Source organism: Hyperolius riggenbachi, chromosome 8 (assembly GCF_040937935.1).
Source record: "Hyperolius riggenbachi isolate aHypRig1 chromosome 8, aHypRig1.pri, whole genome shotgun sequence".
In the NCBI taxonomy this organism is placed as follows: Eukaryota; Metazoa; Chordata; class Amphibia; order Anura; family Hyperoliidae; genus Hyperolius; species Hyperolius riggenbachi.
In genome coordinates this window covers 235,651,509-235,668,006 of record NC_090653.1, presented here as the reverse complement: position 1 = coordinate 235,668,006, position 16,498 = coordinate 235,651,509, and the positions used below count along the sequence as shown (strand labels likewise).

Sequence of the window (16,498 nt, the reverse complement as noted above, 5' to 3'; positions counted from 1 at the left end):
AGAATAATATTGAGGCTGCCATATTTCTCTCCTTTTAAGGAATACCAGTTGCCTGGCTGCCGTGCTGGTCCTCTGCCTCTTATTCTTTCAACCATAGACCCTGAACAAGCATGCAGCAGGTCAGGGGTTTCTGACAATATTGTCAGAACTGAGAAGATTAGCTGCATGCTTGTTGCTGGTGTAATTCAGTTTATTACTGCAGCCAAATAGATCAGCAGGGCCACCAGGCAACTAGTATTGTTTAAAAGGAAATAAACCCTCACCCCGGGTTCGCTTTAAGTTACAGTTAGCTCCGCCCTCATCCGGTCATTGCCACGCCCATTTTTTGCCCTATCCACTATTTTTTGCCGCGTCGCGCGCTGCAGGTTGTAGCCACGCCCATATTTTGCCACGCGCGCCGCAGGTCATAGGGGGCCCACAATTACAATTTTGCACAGGGGCCCACTGCTGGCTGTGTCCGCCACTGTTCCAGATTCATTACCTGGACCAATCAATACGAACCTTACTGCCATATAAGTGCCTTCTCAAACTAGGGCCTCCATACATTATCTTCCCTCACAAGGACCCACGAGATAGTGGTCAGCTAGTGCTGGATCCTGAAGCAGAGACTTATGAGGTCTATTGACAGTCTCTGCTCAGCTCCTGGCCTTCCCCCTCCATGTTTCACTCCAACCATCCTAATGGGTTTGTACGCATCTGAGCTGAACGTACCCAAGATTGCCCTATGATGTGTGTATGAGAGTTTTATACTTTACGAGGACCTGTTACTCATATGGTCTTATGCTGCTTTTATATGTTTATAAGTTAACTTACAAACATTTTCTTCTTTGATCCCATTTGGGACTGTTTTTGGTACTTTTGCCTGTTCGCAATACATTATAAGTTGGATTGATTTTACGCTTGTTTCTATGTGTTTGATGTTTTCTTCTTTTTTCTGAAGTTCAATAAAAATTATTGACATCAAATGTTGGCACAGGCTGCTGAACTTCGAGTTCACCAGGAGCAGTGGCATAACTAAAATTCAAGGGTCATGTGTACTTTTTCAAGATCAACTACCCTATCCGGTAAGCATGGAGCACGCCACACCAGTGATCCTGGACTGAGCCAGAAAGACTCTTCTAGTCCTTACGTCTTGTCTTCTCTATCCCACCTCCATCTCAAAAGCAATCAACTCTCTGAAGGTGTCCATCCAACTTCCTAAATGTTCAACTGTCTGATCATTGTGATCGATCAGAAATGATTGTTCAGGCCCACCAACGGCTGAAAATACGAACAGCAATCTGATCAGACTAAGAGAATTGTTCCAAAATTCAGAACAACGGAATGATCGATCAAATGATCATTTGTCTTCGAACAGCACCATCAATGGTACCCAATCCGATTGATTGTACATTTAATTGTTCAGGAGATTGTATCATTAATGGGCACCTTTAAAATAAATCGAAGCTTTAGTAAAGTTTTTGTTACAAAAAAAAGAATATTCTACACAAGAATAAAACACAATTGGTGTTCACAATGGAAGTATATTGGTATCACTATTCTGGTTGTACTTTAGTTTAAAAAAAAACCTGAATACCACATTCCAAATCAAGCGATGCACTTGAAACAAAAAGACAAACCGAGAGCCCAATATAGTGCAGTAAGTCTAACAATTGTTGGCGAAATAATTAACAGATGTGGATATACTCACAAACACGGGTTACCACATAGGCAACCACTTGAAATGCAGGTGGGGAGTATTAGAACCTGACCCCACTCAGGTTTAAGAAGTCGCTCTCTGTAGATAGAAAGAAGGGGACAGTCCCCTCCACCCAAGGTGGACTATATACTGTGCAAATTTGGACAGAGGCGCCAGGCAGGTTAAAATGATCTAAAAACAACTAAAAAGGAGGAGTACAGGTGGACTTACCTCCTGAAATGATGGACAATCGAGATTGTTCAAATCGCAAATAACAATTTATTTTGGCACTCTGCAACGCGTTTCGCAGGTATAACCCGCTTCATCAGGTAAGGAGTGCAAGCTCAAAAAGGTCCAATAGTGGCAATGCGCCTCTCCAAATCAAGCGAATATGCAAAATTCTTATCCCGATAATCTGGTCATGTCATTCCATTACATGGATAATCTTTTTACCAATGCATCATCAATACATTCACAGAGCTGGTTCCATAATGTAGCCATATAGGTTGGATCTCAAGTGTTTTGTGAAACAGTCTTGAGGAACTACACCATTCCTGATTGAGTCCCATCAATTAATTTGAGCTGTGCCAAAAATGTGGACGGAAGGAAGTGGGGCCACCATGAGTTTCTACACCCATAACAAGTGTGGCCACCATGACTATCTCCACCCACAGCAAGTGTGGCCACCATGAATTTCTACACCCATAACAAGTGTGGCCACCATGACTCTCTCCACCCATAACAAGCATGGCTACCATGAGTTTCCACACCCATAACAAGTGTGGCCACCATGACTCTCTCCACCCATAACAAGCATGGCTACCATGAGTTTCTACACCCATAACAAGTGTGGCCACCATGACTCTCTCCACCCATAACAAGCATGGCTACCATGAGTTTCTACACCCATAACAAGTGTGGCCACCATGACTCTCTCCACCCATAACAAGCATGGCTACCATGAGTTTCTACACCCATAACAAGTGTGGCCAGAACACTGCTGCCTATGGAGGGGGGCATATATCAAATTGAGGGTTAGAACATGGTGCCCCTAATAAAACTGGGCCCTAACACTGATCTGTAATGGGAACTGTTAGTGTTTTGGGCTTTGTTTCAGTTATACCTTATCTTGACCTAATACTCATACTAACCTTCCCCTCACCGGAACTAGCAGATCCCTTCTTAAAATAATTATAGTTTGCTATGTACTAGCAATGTGAGAGCCAATAACAGTGGTGTGTAGCATCCCACTGAGATCATTTTGTTCTAAGTGCAAATGTTTTGTCTACCGCTTTTAGAGCAGCGGGCGTATAGGTCAGGATGTTTTGCTAGGCCTTTCTAACCCAACATAATGTAAACATTAGCTGGTGGCTGAGTTACAAGCACTCAGTGTATGAAAAGCTGTGTCCTGCATCAGGTGCAACCTGTACAGACAGCAGAGTTTTGCTAGCCAAATTATTCACTTGCTTCAGCCAACGTTCCATTGGCAGGCGGTGACAGCTGATTCTGTCTTGGCTCAGCTAAGTGGTATGTATAGTCCTATGGAGAGGGGAGGAGAAGCTGGAGGCTTCCTGCAGCATTTGGAAACAAAGCAATGGTCTAGAAAAAGATCCGACATGTCATCTGTGCTATGACGAGCACAGAACAAGAATGATGCCTAGGAATCAAATGGTCAGCCAAAACCATCATGAAAGATTGTGTTACCCACCAAAAGGTTAGTCTGTACAAAACTTAACCACTTCAGCCTTCAGTGTTTTTTCACCTTATGCATCTGAGCAACTTTCACCTCCCATTCATTCGCCAATAACTTTATCACTACTTTTCACAATGAAATGATATATATCTTGTTTTTTTACGCCACCAATTAGACTTTCTTTGGGTGGTATATTTTGCTAAGAATTTTTGTTTTTCTAAATGCATTTTAGTGGGAATATTAGGAAAAAATGGAAAATATAATTATTTCTCAGATTTCGGTCATTATAATTTTAAAATACTACATGCTACCATAATTAAAACCCATGTATTTTATTTGCCCATGTATCCCGCTTATTACACCATTTAAATGATGTCCCTATCACAATGTATGGCACCAATATTTTAATTGGAAATAAAGGTGCATTTTTTTCTGTTTTGCGTCCATCACTATTTACAAGCTGATAATTTAATAATAGTAATATACCCTCTTGACATGCATAATAAAAAAGTTCAGACCCTAACTGTTTTTTTTAATTGTAATTTTTAATTTTTTTAATTAAAAGTTTTATTGGGGTATTTTTAGAACTGTGTTCCCATTAATTGATCTCCGGGCTAACGGGAAGCTGCGGGAGCACGTGTGATCGCCCATGGGAGCAAGCAGCAGCAGGAGCAGCCTTTTGGACGTAGCAGCTACGTCCAAAAGGCTTAAGTAGTTAAAGGACACCCGAGGTTAAAATAAACTGATAAGATAAACTATTGCATCTATCCTCCTTCTCCTAGAAATTACTTTTTTTTTAGATATCTCACTGTTGTGTTTTATATTTAAATCTACTTTTTAAAGAGACTCAGAAGTCTCCCAAAATTTCACTTTTAATCTAACAATTCTCTTAAGCAGTATAACCCAAGCTAAAATGCTGCATCCCAGCGGCAGAACAAGGCTCTTATACCCCCCAAATCCCTGGGGCTAAAATTAGGGAGCGCTTCCTGATAGAGGCAGAGCTTTGGGCTGAAGCTCTGCCTCCAGGCACGTCAATCCCCGCTGATTGCCGCCTCTCCCCGCCCCTCTCAGTCTTCTTTCACTGAGAGGGGCGGGGAGAGGCAGAGATATGCGCAGATTGACGCGCATGGAGGCAGAGCTGCAGCTCAAAGCTCTGCCTCCCTGGGCAGCAAAATCCACGACTTTGAAAGTCGTGGATTTTTACCCCGGTATTTGGGGGGTTAAATATAGCGATCTGCAGCGGGGATGTGGCGTTTTAGCTTGGGTTACACTGCTTAAGAGAATTGTTAAATAAAAAGTGCAAATTTGGGAGACTTTAGAGTCTCTTTAAAGAGACTCTGTAACATCAAAAAGATCCCCTGGGGGGTACTCACCTCGGGTGGGGGCAGAGCCGGATTAAAGCTAAATGGGGCCCTAAGCAAAGTAACTGATTTGGGCCCCCCCATCATGTCGTAATAGAATCAGAAGATGCAGCTGCACAGCAATATGTCGCACACACCGGGCAGCCGAGCTACTGGTTGCTATGGGCAACAGCACGCTTTCCTCTGTGCGCCAGATATCACAGCAGCAGCACTTTCCCCCTGCATCTCCAGCCTGGCAATAGCAGAAAGCTCTGGACACCGCCAAACCGGAAGCCGTTCCCCAGACAGAATTACATAACCACTCCCACCACCGAACAACCAATTTCCTCCCAAACTAGACAGCCACCATGCAGCCTCCATCCCAGTGAATACGATAGTCCAGCAGAGAAGGCAGCCGCAGTGGGGGAGAATGACAGCACCAGATGAATCACATTCACCTATTGCGATCCAAGCAATAGAGGTCCCGTCATCCGGAGCCCATCTGTCTCCTCTAGAGTGCTGCCGCTCTGTTACTACTACTATTACTACTTCCTACTTCATGTCTGATCTGAGAATCAGGAAGTTCAGAGCGAGCGGCTGCACTGTAGAAGAGACAGATGGGTTTCAGATGACGGGATCTCTATTGCTTGGATCATGGATAGGTGAGTGAGCGTTTGCCATCTGCTGCTATCATTCTTGCTGCAGCTGTGGTTCTCTGTGGGAAGGGAGGGTGGAGTGGGCAGCGGCAGAGCGCACAGTAGCAGGAGGGGGACCTAGGAGGAGAGCCTGGCTCTGAAGACAATCAGCAGCGCACGGCATCATTTGACAAGACAAGACAAATAACATTTATATCGCACTTTTCTCCTGGCGGACTCAAAGCGCCAGAGCTGCAGCCACTAGGACGCGCCCTATAGGCAGTAGCAGTGTTAGAGAGACTTGCCTACGGTCTCCTACTGAATAGGTGCTGGGTTACTGAACAGGCAGAGCTGAGATTCGAACCCTGGTCTCCTGTGTCAGCGGCAGAGCCCTTAAAGGGACTCCAAGCAGTGCCTGTGGATATGCCTTTAAGCATACCCACAACTAATTCATTACATCCTCACACCTACCAGCATGATGTTTGTAATTATATCCCCCTGGGTTCCTTATATTTCATTGCATTGTGCTGAATCGAGCTGCCAACTTTGGAGAAAAGTCGTCCTGTGGCCGTGATTTCGATCGTGAAAATATCAAAAACTAAAAGGCATAGAGCAGCTGTTTATATATCATTGGAAAGAGGAGAAAGAGAGCTTTAAAATGATATAAATCTTTCCATAGCTACTGCACTGCTCAGCGTCCTTTTAACCATTATACCATCAGCCACCGCTGACTTTGGAGAAAAGTCGTCCTGTGGCCGCGATTTCAATCGCGAAAATATCGAAAACTAAAAGGCATAGAGCAGCCGTTTAGATATCATTGGAAAGAGGAGAAAAAGAGCTTTAAAATGATATGCATCTTTCCATAGTTACTGCACTGCTCAGAGTCCCTTTAACCATTATACCATCCAGCCACCGCTGACAGGATGGCAAGGGCTGGTTTATGTGCTAATGGGGCCCCTTTGACTCTGAATGGGGCCCCAAGCGACTGCTTTTGTTGCCTGGTCGGTAATCCGGCCCTGGGTGGGGGAAGCCTCGGGATCCTAATGAGGCTTCCCACGCCGTCCTCTGTCCCACGGGGGTCTCGCTGCAGCCCTCCGAACAGCCGGCGACAGACCCGACTGTCAGTTCACTGTCATTTATCTTCCCTGGCTCCAGCGGGGGCGCTGTGGCTGCTTTCGGCTCGGAACTAGATGGAAATACCCGATCTCCGTCGGGTCCGCTCTACTGCGCAGGCGCCGGAGACTTGCGCCTGCGCAGTAGAGCAGACTCGACGACGATCGGGTATTTCCGCCTACTTCGGAGCCGACAGCCACCAGAGTGCCTGCGCAGGAGCCGGGAAGGTAAATATTTACGTCGCCGGCTGTACGGAGGGCTGCAGCGAGACCCCCGAGGGACGGAGGACGGCGTGGGAAGCCTCATTAGGATCCTGAGGCTTCCCCCACTCGAGGTGAGTACCCCCCAGGGGACATTTTGATGTTACAGTTCCTCTTTTTACTATTTCATTGTTTCTGCTCAATCATTGACAGGAACGGATCTAGACCAAGTTGCGCCTGGGGCAAGGTCAGGTTTTGGCGCCTAAATTGCCATGCCCCATCCAAATTGTGCCGCCTTTTTAAGAATTTAACAAACTGCGCCTGGGGCAAGATACCCGCTTGCCCCCCCCCCCCCCGATCCGTCCCTGATCATTGAGGTATGCCAGAGCTAAAATCTATGAACCATTGACCCTTTAAATCTCTTTCCTGCTCTGAGAAGACTTTTTCTGCTAGGAAAGTGTTTTATGACTGTAATTTCTTATCAGTGAGGGTCACACTGTAGTCTGACCCAGTCCTGACTGAGGAACTGTCACTTACATACCTAATTTTTTAACCTTTTAGGCAGAGAAAGAAAAAAAAGAATACAGCATAGTTATTAGTGTGCTCGGCACTGTACATACACATGTCTATCATGTCACCTCGGGTGTCCTTTAAAGCTGAACATAAGGAGATACAATAGTTTTCAATTTACCACCACTGAAAAAAAAGTAGTATCTTACCTCAGTCTTTGATGCTCGAAGATGACGCTTAATTCTCTGTAATGAGAAACATAGCATTTATTAGGTTTGATAATGCTGTGGGTTTGTGCTGTGCCTCGTATATGTGATAAAAAAAACACATGCAGTGTAACACATAAGGAACTAAAGCGGCAGATGGAGGGGGCAGAGTTATTTACGCACAGCGGGGAGTAAGAACAGTCACTTCCTCCCCGATAATATCCAACGTTCTGCCTCAGTCGAAGACTTTGACTGAGCAGAATTGGGGCTAGAGGGGGCACAGGAGGGGGAAGGCTGGTGCTGTGTGCTAGTCGCAGCACCAGCAATAAAGCAAATTTAAAAGTTTAAGGTGAGGGGGGAAGAGGGTAAGGGGTACTTTAAAGTTACGACTGCTCATTACTCAAAATGGTTATTGGAAACATCACATAGAGGGTACGGGCCTTTAGATGAGTCACAATATCATGCAACCTCACAATCCATCACAATAACTTGCAACATCATAATCTACTACACTGCTGTGCAAAACTTCAGGACAGTATATGAGCTCATCCAAGTCAGAGACAGAGTACAACACGTACATCACTCAGGCAGGTGGTGTTGGATCTACCTATTAGCCCTTTGCAATCTACCAGTACATCATGATCTACACAATGACCACCCCTGGCCTACAGGGATGCCAAGATGCAGTGTATCTTATTATGGGTCTGGTAACAGGGCCGAGTAGAGGCAGAGGCGAGAGAGGCTCCAGCGCAGAGCCGGATTAAGGCTAAATGGGGCCCTAAGCAAAGTAACTGATTTGGGCCCCCCATCATGTCGTAATAGAATCAGAAGATGCAGCTGCACAGCAACATGCCGCACACACCGGGGCAGCCGAGCTACTGGTTGCTATGGGCAACAGCCCACTTTCCTCTGTGGGTGCACAACGCAGGGAATAGCAGCGGCAAAATGCAAAGTGAGAGATGAATGGCTGGGACATTTGCACTCAGGGGCTGGGGCACCCCTGTGAAGAGGGCGCCAGATATCACAGCAGCAGCATTTTCCCCCTGCATCTCCAGCCTGGCAATAGCAGAAAGCTCTGGACACCGCCAAAACAGAAGCTGTTCCCCAGACAGAATTACATAACCACCCCCACCACCGAACAACCGATTTCCTCCCAAACGAGACAGCCACCATGCAGCCTCCATCCCAGTGAATACGATAGTCCAGCAGAGAAGGCAGCTGCAGGGGGAGATTGACAGCACCAGATGACTCACATTCACCTATTGCGATCCAAGCAATAGAGGTCCCGTCATCCGGAGCCCATCTGTTTCCACTAGAGTGCTGCCGCTCTGTTACTACTACTATTACTACTATTACTCCTGTCTGATCTGAGAATCAGGAAGTTCAGAGCGTGCGGCTGCACTGTAGAAGAGACAGATGGGTTTCAGATGACGGGATCTCTATCGCTTGGATCATGGATAGGTGAGTGAGCGTTTGCCATCTGCTGCTATCATTCTTGCTGCAGCTGTGGTTCTCTGTGGGAAGGAAGGGAGGAGTGGGCAGTGGCAGAGCGCACAGTAGCAGGAGGGGGACCTAGGAGGAGATCCTGTCTCTGAAGACAATCAGCAGCGCATGGCATCATTTGACAAGATAAGACAAATAACATTTATATTGCGCTTTTCTCCTGGCGGACTCAAAGCGCCAGAGCTGCAGCCACTAGGACGCGTCCTGTAGGCAGTAGCAGGGTTAGAGAGACTTGCCTAAGGTCTCCTACTGAATAGGTGCTGGCTCACTGAACAGGCAGAGCCGAGATTCGAACCCTGGTCTCCTGTGTCAGAGGCAGAGCCCTTAAAGGGACTCCGAGCAGTGCCTGTGGGTATGCCTTTAAGCATACCCACAACTAATTAATTACAACCTCACACCTACCAGCATGATGTTTGTAATTATATCCCCCTGGGTTCCTTATATTTCATTGCATTGTGCTGAATCGAGCTGCCGACTTTGGAGAAAAGTCGTCCTGTGTAATACAATGTAACTATGGAAAGATGCATATCATTTTGAAGCTCTCTTTCTCCTCTTTCCAATGATAGATAAACTGCCACCCTACGCCTTTTAGTTTTCGCTATTTTCACGATCGAAATTGCCATGGCTGCGAATTCGATCGCGAAAATAGCGAAAACTAAAAGGCATAGGGCGGCGGTTTATATATCATTGGAAAGAGGAGAAAGAGAGATTTAAAATGATATGCATCTTTCCATAGTTACTGCACTGCTCAAAGTCCCTTTAACTATTATACCATCCAGCCACCGCTGACAGGATGGCGAGGGCTGGTTTATGTGCTGATGGGGCCCCTTTGATTCTGAATGGGGGCCCCAAGTGACTGCTTTTGTTGCCTGGTCGTTAATCCGTCAAGGCGCAGTGTAGGAGGGGTGCACTAAGCTCAGCTATCATTCCTCTATTGTGTTTGAAGCAAAGAGAAATAAGAAAAGAGCATGCATGGATAACTAGAGATTAAGGTGTTTGGGGCCCTGGGATGCCTCTTAGTCTAATAGCAATCAGTGTGTGACGGCTGGGGTGGGAGGGATGGAGGGGCGCACTTTAGTATCTCAGCCTTGGGTGCTGGAGGACCTTGTCCAGGCTCTGTCTAGTAATAATCATGTGACTAAAGGGCCGACATTCCCACCTGACTTACGATCTACAGAATATTAACAGGGAGAAATGTAGTATTGTGGCATCATTGTGTGCTTAGCTATCAAATGCAGAACCATCTTTCAGTAAACAATCATTTATGATCGGTTGCTATGAGTTACTGGTAGTCACTGTACCTTGTACACCACTACACTGTGATATCAAATAACTCCTGCAGTGGAAATATACTAAGAATAATATATTTTCTGTTCTGAAATAATGTTAAAATATTCTACCTCCAAAAAATAACAGAAAATGTCTGCACCCAGCAAAACATGTGCAAATTATGTGGAAAATTTTCCTCCACCATACTCATAAACCGAAAATTATTCATGACTTTGGTGGAATTTTCTTTCCATGATGGAGGGATGTCACCTTTTAATGTGTGGTTACCCTAGAAGTCTTGAACAGAAGCCCAATTTACCATGTATCCGACCATAATTCTGCTAATGAACCTACGTCAACGTACACACATTATAATTGATATTGGTTATTTAGAAAGCACCAATATATCCTGTGGCACTTAGAATTTCACTTGTTTTTTGGTGTTAATATTAATTGTTTTGTGTTTATTGTTAATATCTGAGCTATTTAGGGGCGCACAATCTTATCCCTACCATAGTCATATGTCTATGTATGTATCGTGTAGTGCATGTATCATAGTATAGGGCCAATTTTTAGGGGGAAGCCAATTAACTTATCTGTATGTTTTTGGGATGTGGGGGGGAAACCAGAGTGTCCGGAGGTGTTATGATCGCTTCTGCAGCGTTTACTGCTGACTGCAGTGGTATTGCAAACCAAACAGTTCTAATGTCATTACATGCATTTGCTTGCATAGTTTGGTTTGCACTTAAACTAGTTGCTGATTCCATCTGCAGTCGCTCTGAAGTTAATGACAGTTTAATATGCTTTTGTGTAAACAAACATTGTCTGCTGCAGTGGAGGGGCGGTCCCTTTCCTGCAGGCTGCATATCATTGTCTGCCTTTTCCTGCTATCAGCCTGTGATTAATTACCATTCACTTGTGGGGGAATCTGCAGGTCTGCTCCCATTGGATGACCTCAGTATAAAGAACTGCTTCCTGCAATGCCTCATGGGCTACCATAGTTTCAGACTCTATCTGTTACTCTGCTCGTGCCCCACCTCGTTCCTGGTCCGTGTGGACTGCGCTGACTCCTGCGAAGGGGTCAGCGAGTCCTCCTAGTTCTGCTCTTGTTCTAGAAGTTGTTACTTGCTTGTCTTGTGTCATATATTGGTTCATCGCCAATATATACGCATACTTGCGCATTTTGTTATTTTCCTTGTATCCGTGTTACGTTGATATATCAGTGTTGCTGATATATACGTACATGAACTGTTTATTTCCTGTGTTCAGTTAGTCAGTTTTCCAGCACGTTTTGGTAGTTTGCGCGTATCGTGAACACCCGTGCTGAGCTAGTTATCCTGTTCCTGGTCCTGTTTGTGGATTGCGTTCATCTCTGCGAAGAGATAGCGAATCCTTCTGAGTCCTGTTCCCTGTATTACTCCAGTTCTAGTCAGCGTTCCTGCTTATGTCATATATCGGTTCATTGCCGATATATACATATGTTAGTCAGACCTTACAAATAGTTTCATTGATAGCTGTAATTGTAATACGCTAGGAAAACATACTTATTGTATATTTATCTGTGTTACGTTCATCTATCTCGATCCTGCTATTTCCTGTCTCTCCTGTCCTGTCTTTGTGAGGCACGCCATCGCCGCAACGCATTGGCTGCCTCATTCCAGTCTGTCTGGTTTTGGACGCTTGCTGTCGCTAAGTAATCGCTAGCTAGCAAGCGTTCATTCTGTCTACCTGTCCTGATCTCCTCAGTCCTGGTTTATGCGCTCAGCGCTACTTTGCGCTGAGACGTTATTACGAAAGTGTTTGTGGCTGTTCAGATCTGCACCGGCTCTGTGCACCACAATCTCCTATTGGAGTCAGTCCTCTCCTCCACTAAACTGGGGATATCCTGATCCCTTGTGCTGGTGTGTGTACCTCCTTCACGTCAGCTTATGTGTTGTATGCTGACTGTGGAGATTACACCCCCAAGCTTAACATTATGGTAGCCCCATTACCAATCCCCATTGTGGGGGGGGTTCCCAGCAAAAATGACACTGTTTGTTATGGTTCCTGTTCCTTTAAGAAATTTGAGAAGCTCAATTCTGAAACAGAAAATGAGTTTTTTTCTGAATGTGCCAGGTTTCTGGCCAATCCTGAGCTCCAGGCTACTCCTGTTTCAACGTGGGCCCCCCAGCTAGTTTATGTTTTATTTAAGGGAAGATTGTTTCAGTGGGCCTACGATGTCTTGGATCATACCAATTTAAAAGAAAGACCACTGGAATTTCTAGCGTTTGTGATCCATAACTGGCTGCGCAAAACCGATTTGCCTAGCCCTTTTGATAAGCTCCTGGCAGCTTGTCAATCAGCTGCTCCTTCTACTGCCTACAAAAATAATCAGCAAGCAGATAATTGTTCTGATAACTTTTCTTCTGCTAAGGCAACAGGGTCTAAAGCCAAACGTAAACGCTCCAAAAGAAAAGCGTTACAATCAGCGGAGTCGTTGCCCTTGGCGACTGCGCATCAGATCTGTAATGAGACTCCGCCAGTAGCAGATAATGAAATTCAGTCACCATTCAGGGGAGTCAAATGGACCTATGAAACTACTAATGAACTTTCATTGCTAGCCAGGGAAAATAAAAGTTCTTGTTTAAATGAATTATCTGAATATGATTATGAAGATATATTACAGAGTATTGAACAGATCAATTTATTCGTGCAGCAAGGGAAATTTGCATACACTACAGTTCAACACTTGCTACAGGTATTGGAAATCCTTAGGAATAAGAAATCGGCCAATTACCTGCTAAATAACCCAATGTATGTTTCTGCCACTAACACATTTGCAAACTATGATCAGCCGGAATGCTCAGCTGTTAAATATGCATGGGATCCTCCATTTGAGAAAGGAGAGATGGAAGCTCTGGTCTATGAATGGAAGAAAGATGCAAGTTCATTTTGTCAGTTTTACAGTGCAAAAAGTGAATTAGTATTGAATGCATGCATTAAGTCTGCCTATAACCTAATAAAAACTGGTGTGTGTGGGTATGACTTTGTGGCTCCATTGATCGATGTGTGGAGAATGATTCTTGACGATTTTTATGCGATTCAATCAGTTGATACCAGGGAAGACACACTGTCAAGTGGAGATTGTTCCACTTCCTCAGTTCCTGAGGACTCGCCTGCTTCAGCACCTTTGGCTGATTCAGCGAGTGATTCAGAGCTCCTTTTGTGTGAAATTGAAGTTCCTGTAATTCCACCCTGTACCATGGATAACTCAGTGTTACTTCCCAGTAAGACAGAAATTACTAATACTTCCTTAATCTTGCCCTGCACAAATTTCTCAGCAGAGGACCCAGAGGTCCTGCTGACTTTTGAGTCCAGCCTAGCCAGTACTCATGACTCTTTGTTTAGTGAAACAGACACCAGAAAAATCTTGCCTGTCTCTGCAAACATTTCTGCAGAAATTACCTGTGTTAATAAAGTTCAACTCCTGTCTGATCCAGCAGATGCCAATAGATGCACTACATCAGTTTCTGAGTCCCAGCAATCCTGTCCAGAAATCTCAGAACCCCAGCATCTGAATTTTCCAATTTCACAATTGAATGGTGATTTAGATGCGCAAACATTGTGTTTTGATCTTCCTGTTTCTACACCTCGCTCTAGTTTCATGAATAACTCAGAGCGTCTGCTATGTGAGTCCGAAATCGCAGAATTATTACCGTGTTCAGAAAATGTTCCAGTGAACTTGCCCTGTACCATGAATTGTGCAGTAGATCTCTCCAATGAAACTCAGGTCACAGAGTCATTATGCTGTCCAGCAGGTGCTTCCATGGTTTTGCCCTGCAGTGTGGACTGTTCGGTGATCCTGTCCAGTGAAGCTGTGGTCGCAGAGTCTTATGCTTCACCCAGTACTTTGGATACTTCAAACCCTCTAGCAGAACAGTCTGAGGCACTGCTTACCTCAGTTGGTGTTGCAGTAATATTCACTTGTCTAGCAGCTGTTTTGGAATTACAGTCTGCTCCAGGGGCGGACTGACAACTCATGGGGCCCCCGGGCAATAGGAGAATATGGGGCCCCCATACCAGTGTTACCCACCTTTCTTTACAGACTAAGGTATAATAATTTATTGACAACAGTAAATATGTTATATTGTACACTGACAAAAACCCCTGCGCCGCGCGCAGCGTGGCGCGCCAAAAAATGGGTGTGGTCACGCAACAGAATGTGGGCGTGGTCATGGGTGGGGCAAAATATACATGACCTTAGCAGTGGTGTAAAAGGTCTGCCGGGGAAGTTTGAACTCTGCCATAGTGTTTCCCCGCAAAATACATGTAATCTGACAGCATTTCACCAAAAATCCATGCAATTTGGCAGAGGTTCCTCCAAAATACAGATAATATGGCAGTCGTTCCCCCAAAATACACAGAATCTGGAAGCAGCAGTCCCCCCATTATACACAATCTGGCAGCGGTTCCCCAAAAATACACATAATCTGGCAGCTGTTTCTCAAAATACACTTAATCTGGCAGCAGCAGTTCTCCAAAAATAGTTAATCTGGCAGCAGTTCCCCCAAAATAGGTTCCCCCAGTAAAGGTAACCAGGTCAAAAGGTATCCCCAGTGGAAGTATCCAGGTCTATAGGTTTTCCCAGTGCAGGTATCCAGATCTATAGGTGTCCCCAGTATAAATAGCCTAATCTACAGGTGTCCCCAGAATAGATAACCAGGTCTATAGATGTCCCCATTTAAGATAGCCAGGACTATAGATGTCCCCAGTTAAGATAGCCAGGTCTATAGGCTTCCCAAGTATAGGTAACCAGGTCTACAGGTGTCTCCAGAATACAGTAGGTAGCCAGGCCTATAGGTGTCCCCAGTACAGATAGCCAGGTCTATAGGTGTCTCCTGTATAGATAGCCAGGTCTTTAGGTGTCCCCAGTATATGTAGCCAGGTGTATAGGTGTCCCCAGTATAGCCAGGTCTATAGGTGTCCCCAGTATAGCCAGGTCTATAGGTGTCCCCAGTATAGCCAGGTCTATAGGTGCCCCCAGTATAGCCAGGTCTATAGGTGCCCCCAGTATATACAGTCAGGTCTATAGGTGCCCCCAGTATATACAGCCAGGTCTATAGGTGCCCCCAGTATATGTAGCTAGGTCTATAAGAGCCCCCAGTATATGTAGTCAGGTGTATAAGTGCCCCCAGTATATGCAGCCAGGTGTATAGGTGCCCCCAGTATATGCAGCCAGGTGTATAGGTCTCCCCAGTATATGCAGCCAGGTGTATAGGTCTCCCCAGTATATGCAGCCAGGTGTATAGGTGCCCCCAGTATATGCAGCCAGGTGTATAGGTGTCCCCAGTATATGCAGCCAGGTGTATAGGTGCCCCCAGTATATGTAGCCAGGTGTATAGGTCTCCCCAGTATATGCAGCCAGGTGTATAGGTGCCCCCAGTATATGCAGCCAGGTGTATAGGTGCCCCCAGTATATGCAGCCAGGTGTATAGGTCTCCCCAGTATATGCAGCCAGGTGTATAGGTGCCCCCAGTATATGCAGCCAGGTGTATAGGTGCCCCCAGTATATGCAGCCAGGTGTATAGGTCTCCCCAGTATATGCAGCCAGGTGTATAGGTCTCCCCAGTATATGCAGCCAGGTGTATAGGTCACCCCAGTATATGCAGCCAGGTGTATAGGTGCCCCCAGTATATGCAGCCAGGTGTATAGGTGCCCCCAGTATATGCAGCCAGGTGTATAGGTCTCCCCAGTATATGCAGCCAGGTGTATAGGTGCCCCCAGTATATGCAGCCAGGTGTATAGGTCTCCCCAGTATAGCCAGGTCTGTAAGTGCCCCCAGTATAAACAGCCAGGCTTGTAGGTGTCTCCAGGAGGGGAGACAGCCAGTGAAGGAGGGCGATTTGCATAGCAGCGGAGAAGGGGGGAAGTTTCCCCCCCCCTCCTTCTCTCACCTTGGGCCCCCCCTTCCTGGCTCTCCCCCCTCCGTAATCTGCAAAGTGCAAACAACTGGAAGCGGCTGACAGCGGGCGGAGACTTACCGCTGTTCAGCCACCGGAGGCATCGCTGATCTGTGTGCAGCTAGTCTGGGCTTCTCAAGCCCACACTAGCTGCACACAGATCAGTGATCCATCCAATGGCTGAACAGCGGTAAATCTCCGCCCGCTGTCAGCCGCTTCCAGCTGTTTGCACTTTGCAGATTACGGAGGGGAAAGCCAGGAAGGGGGGCCCCAAGGTGAGAGAAGGGGGGGGAACTTCCCCCCTTCTCCGCTGCTATGCCCATCGCCCTCCTTCACTGGCTGTCTCCCCTCCTGCTCAGGGTTCTCTTGCGGGTGGCGGGCCCCCCCTGACCACGGGCCCTCGGTCCGTGCC

General features: G+C 46.0%; 1 protein-coding gene across 1 annotated transcript in view; it reads right to left on the bottom strand.

The window, feature by feature from the left end:
- Window positions 1-16,498, bottom strand: part of ITIH6 (inter-alpha-trypsin inhibitor heavy chain family member 6) — a 119,383-nt gene that overhangs the window by 83,665 nt on the left and 19,220 nt on the right. Inside the window, exon 2 of the mRNA XM_068248359.1 lies at window positions 7,379-7,414. Within this exon, the coding sequence (XP_068104460.1) occupies window positions 7,379-7,414 (36 nt within the window). The remainder of the gene's footprint in view (window positions 1-7,378; window positions 7,415-16,498) is intronic.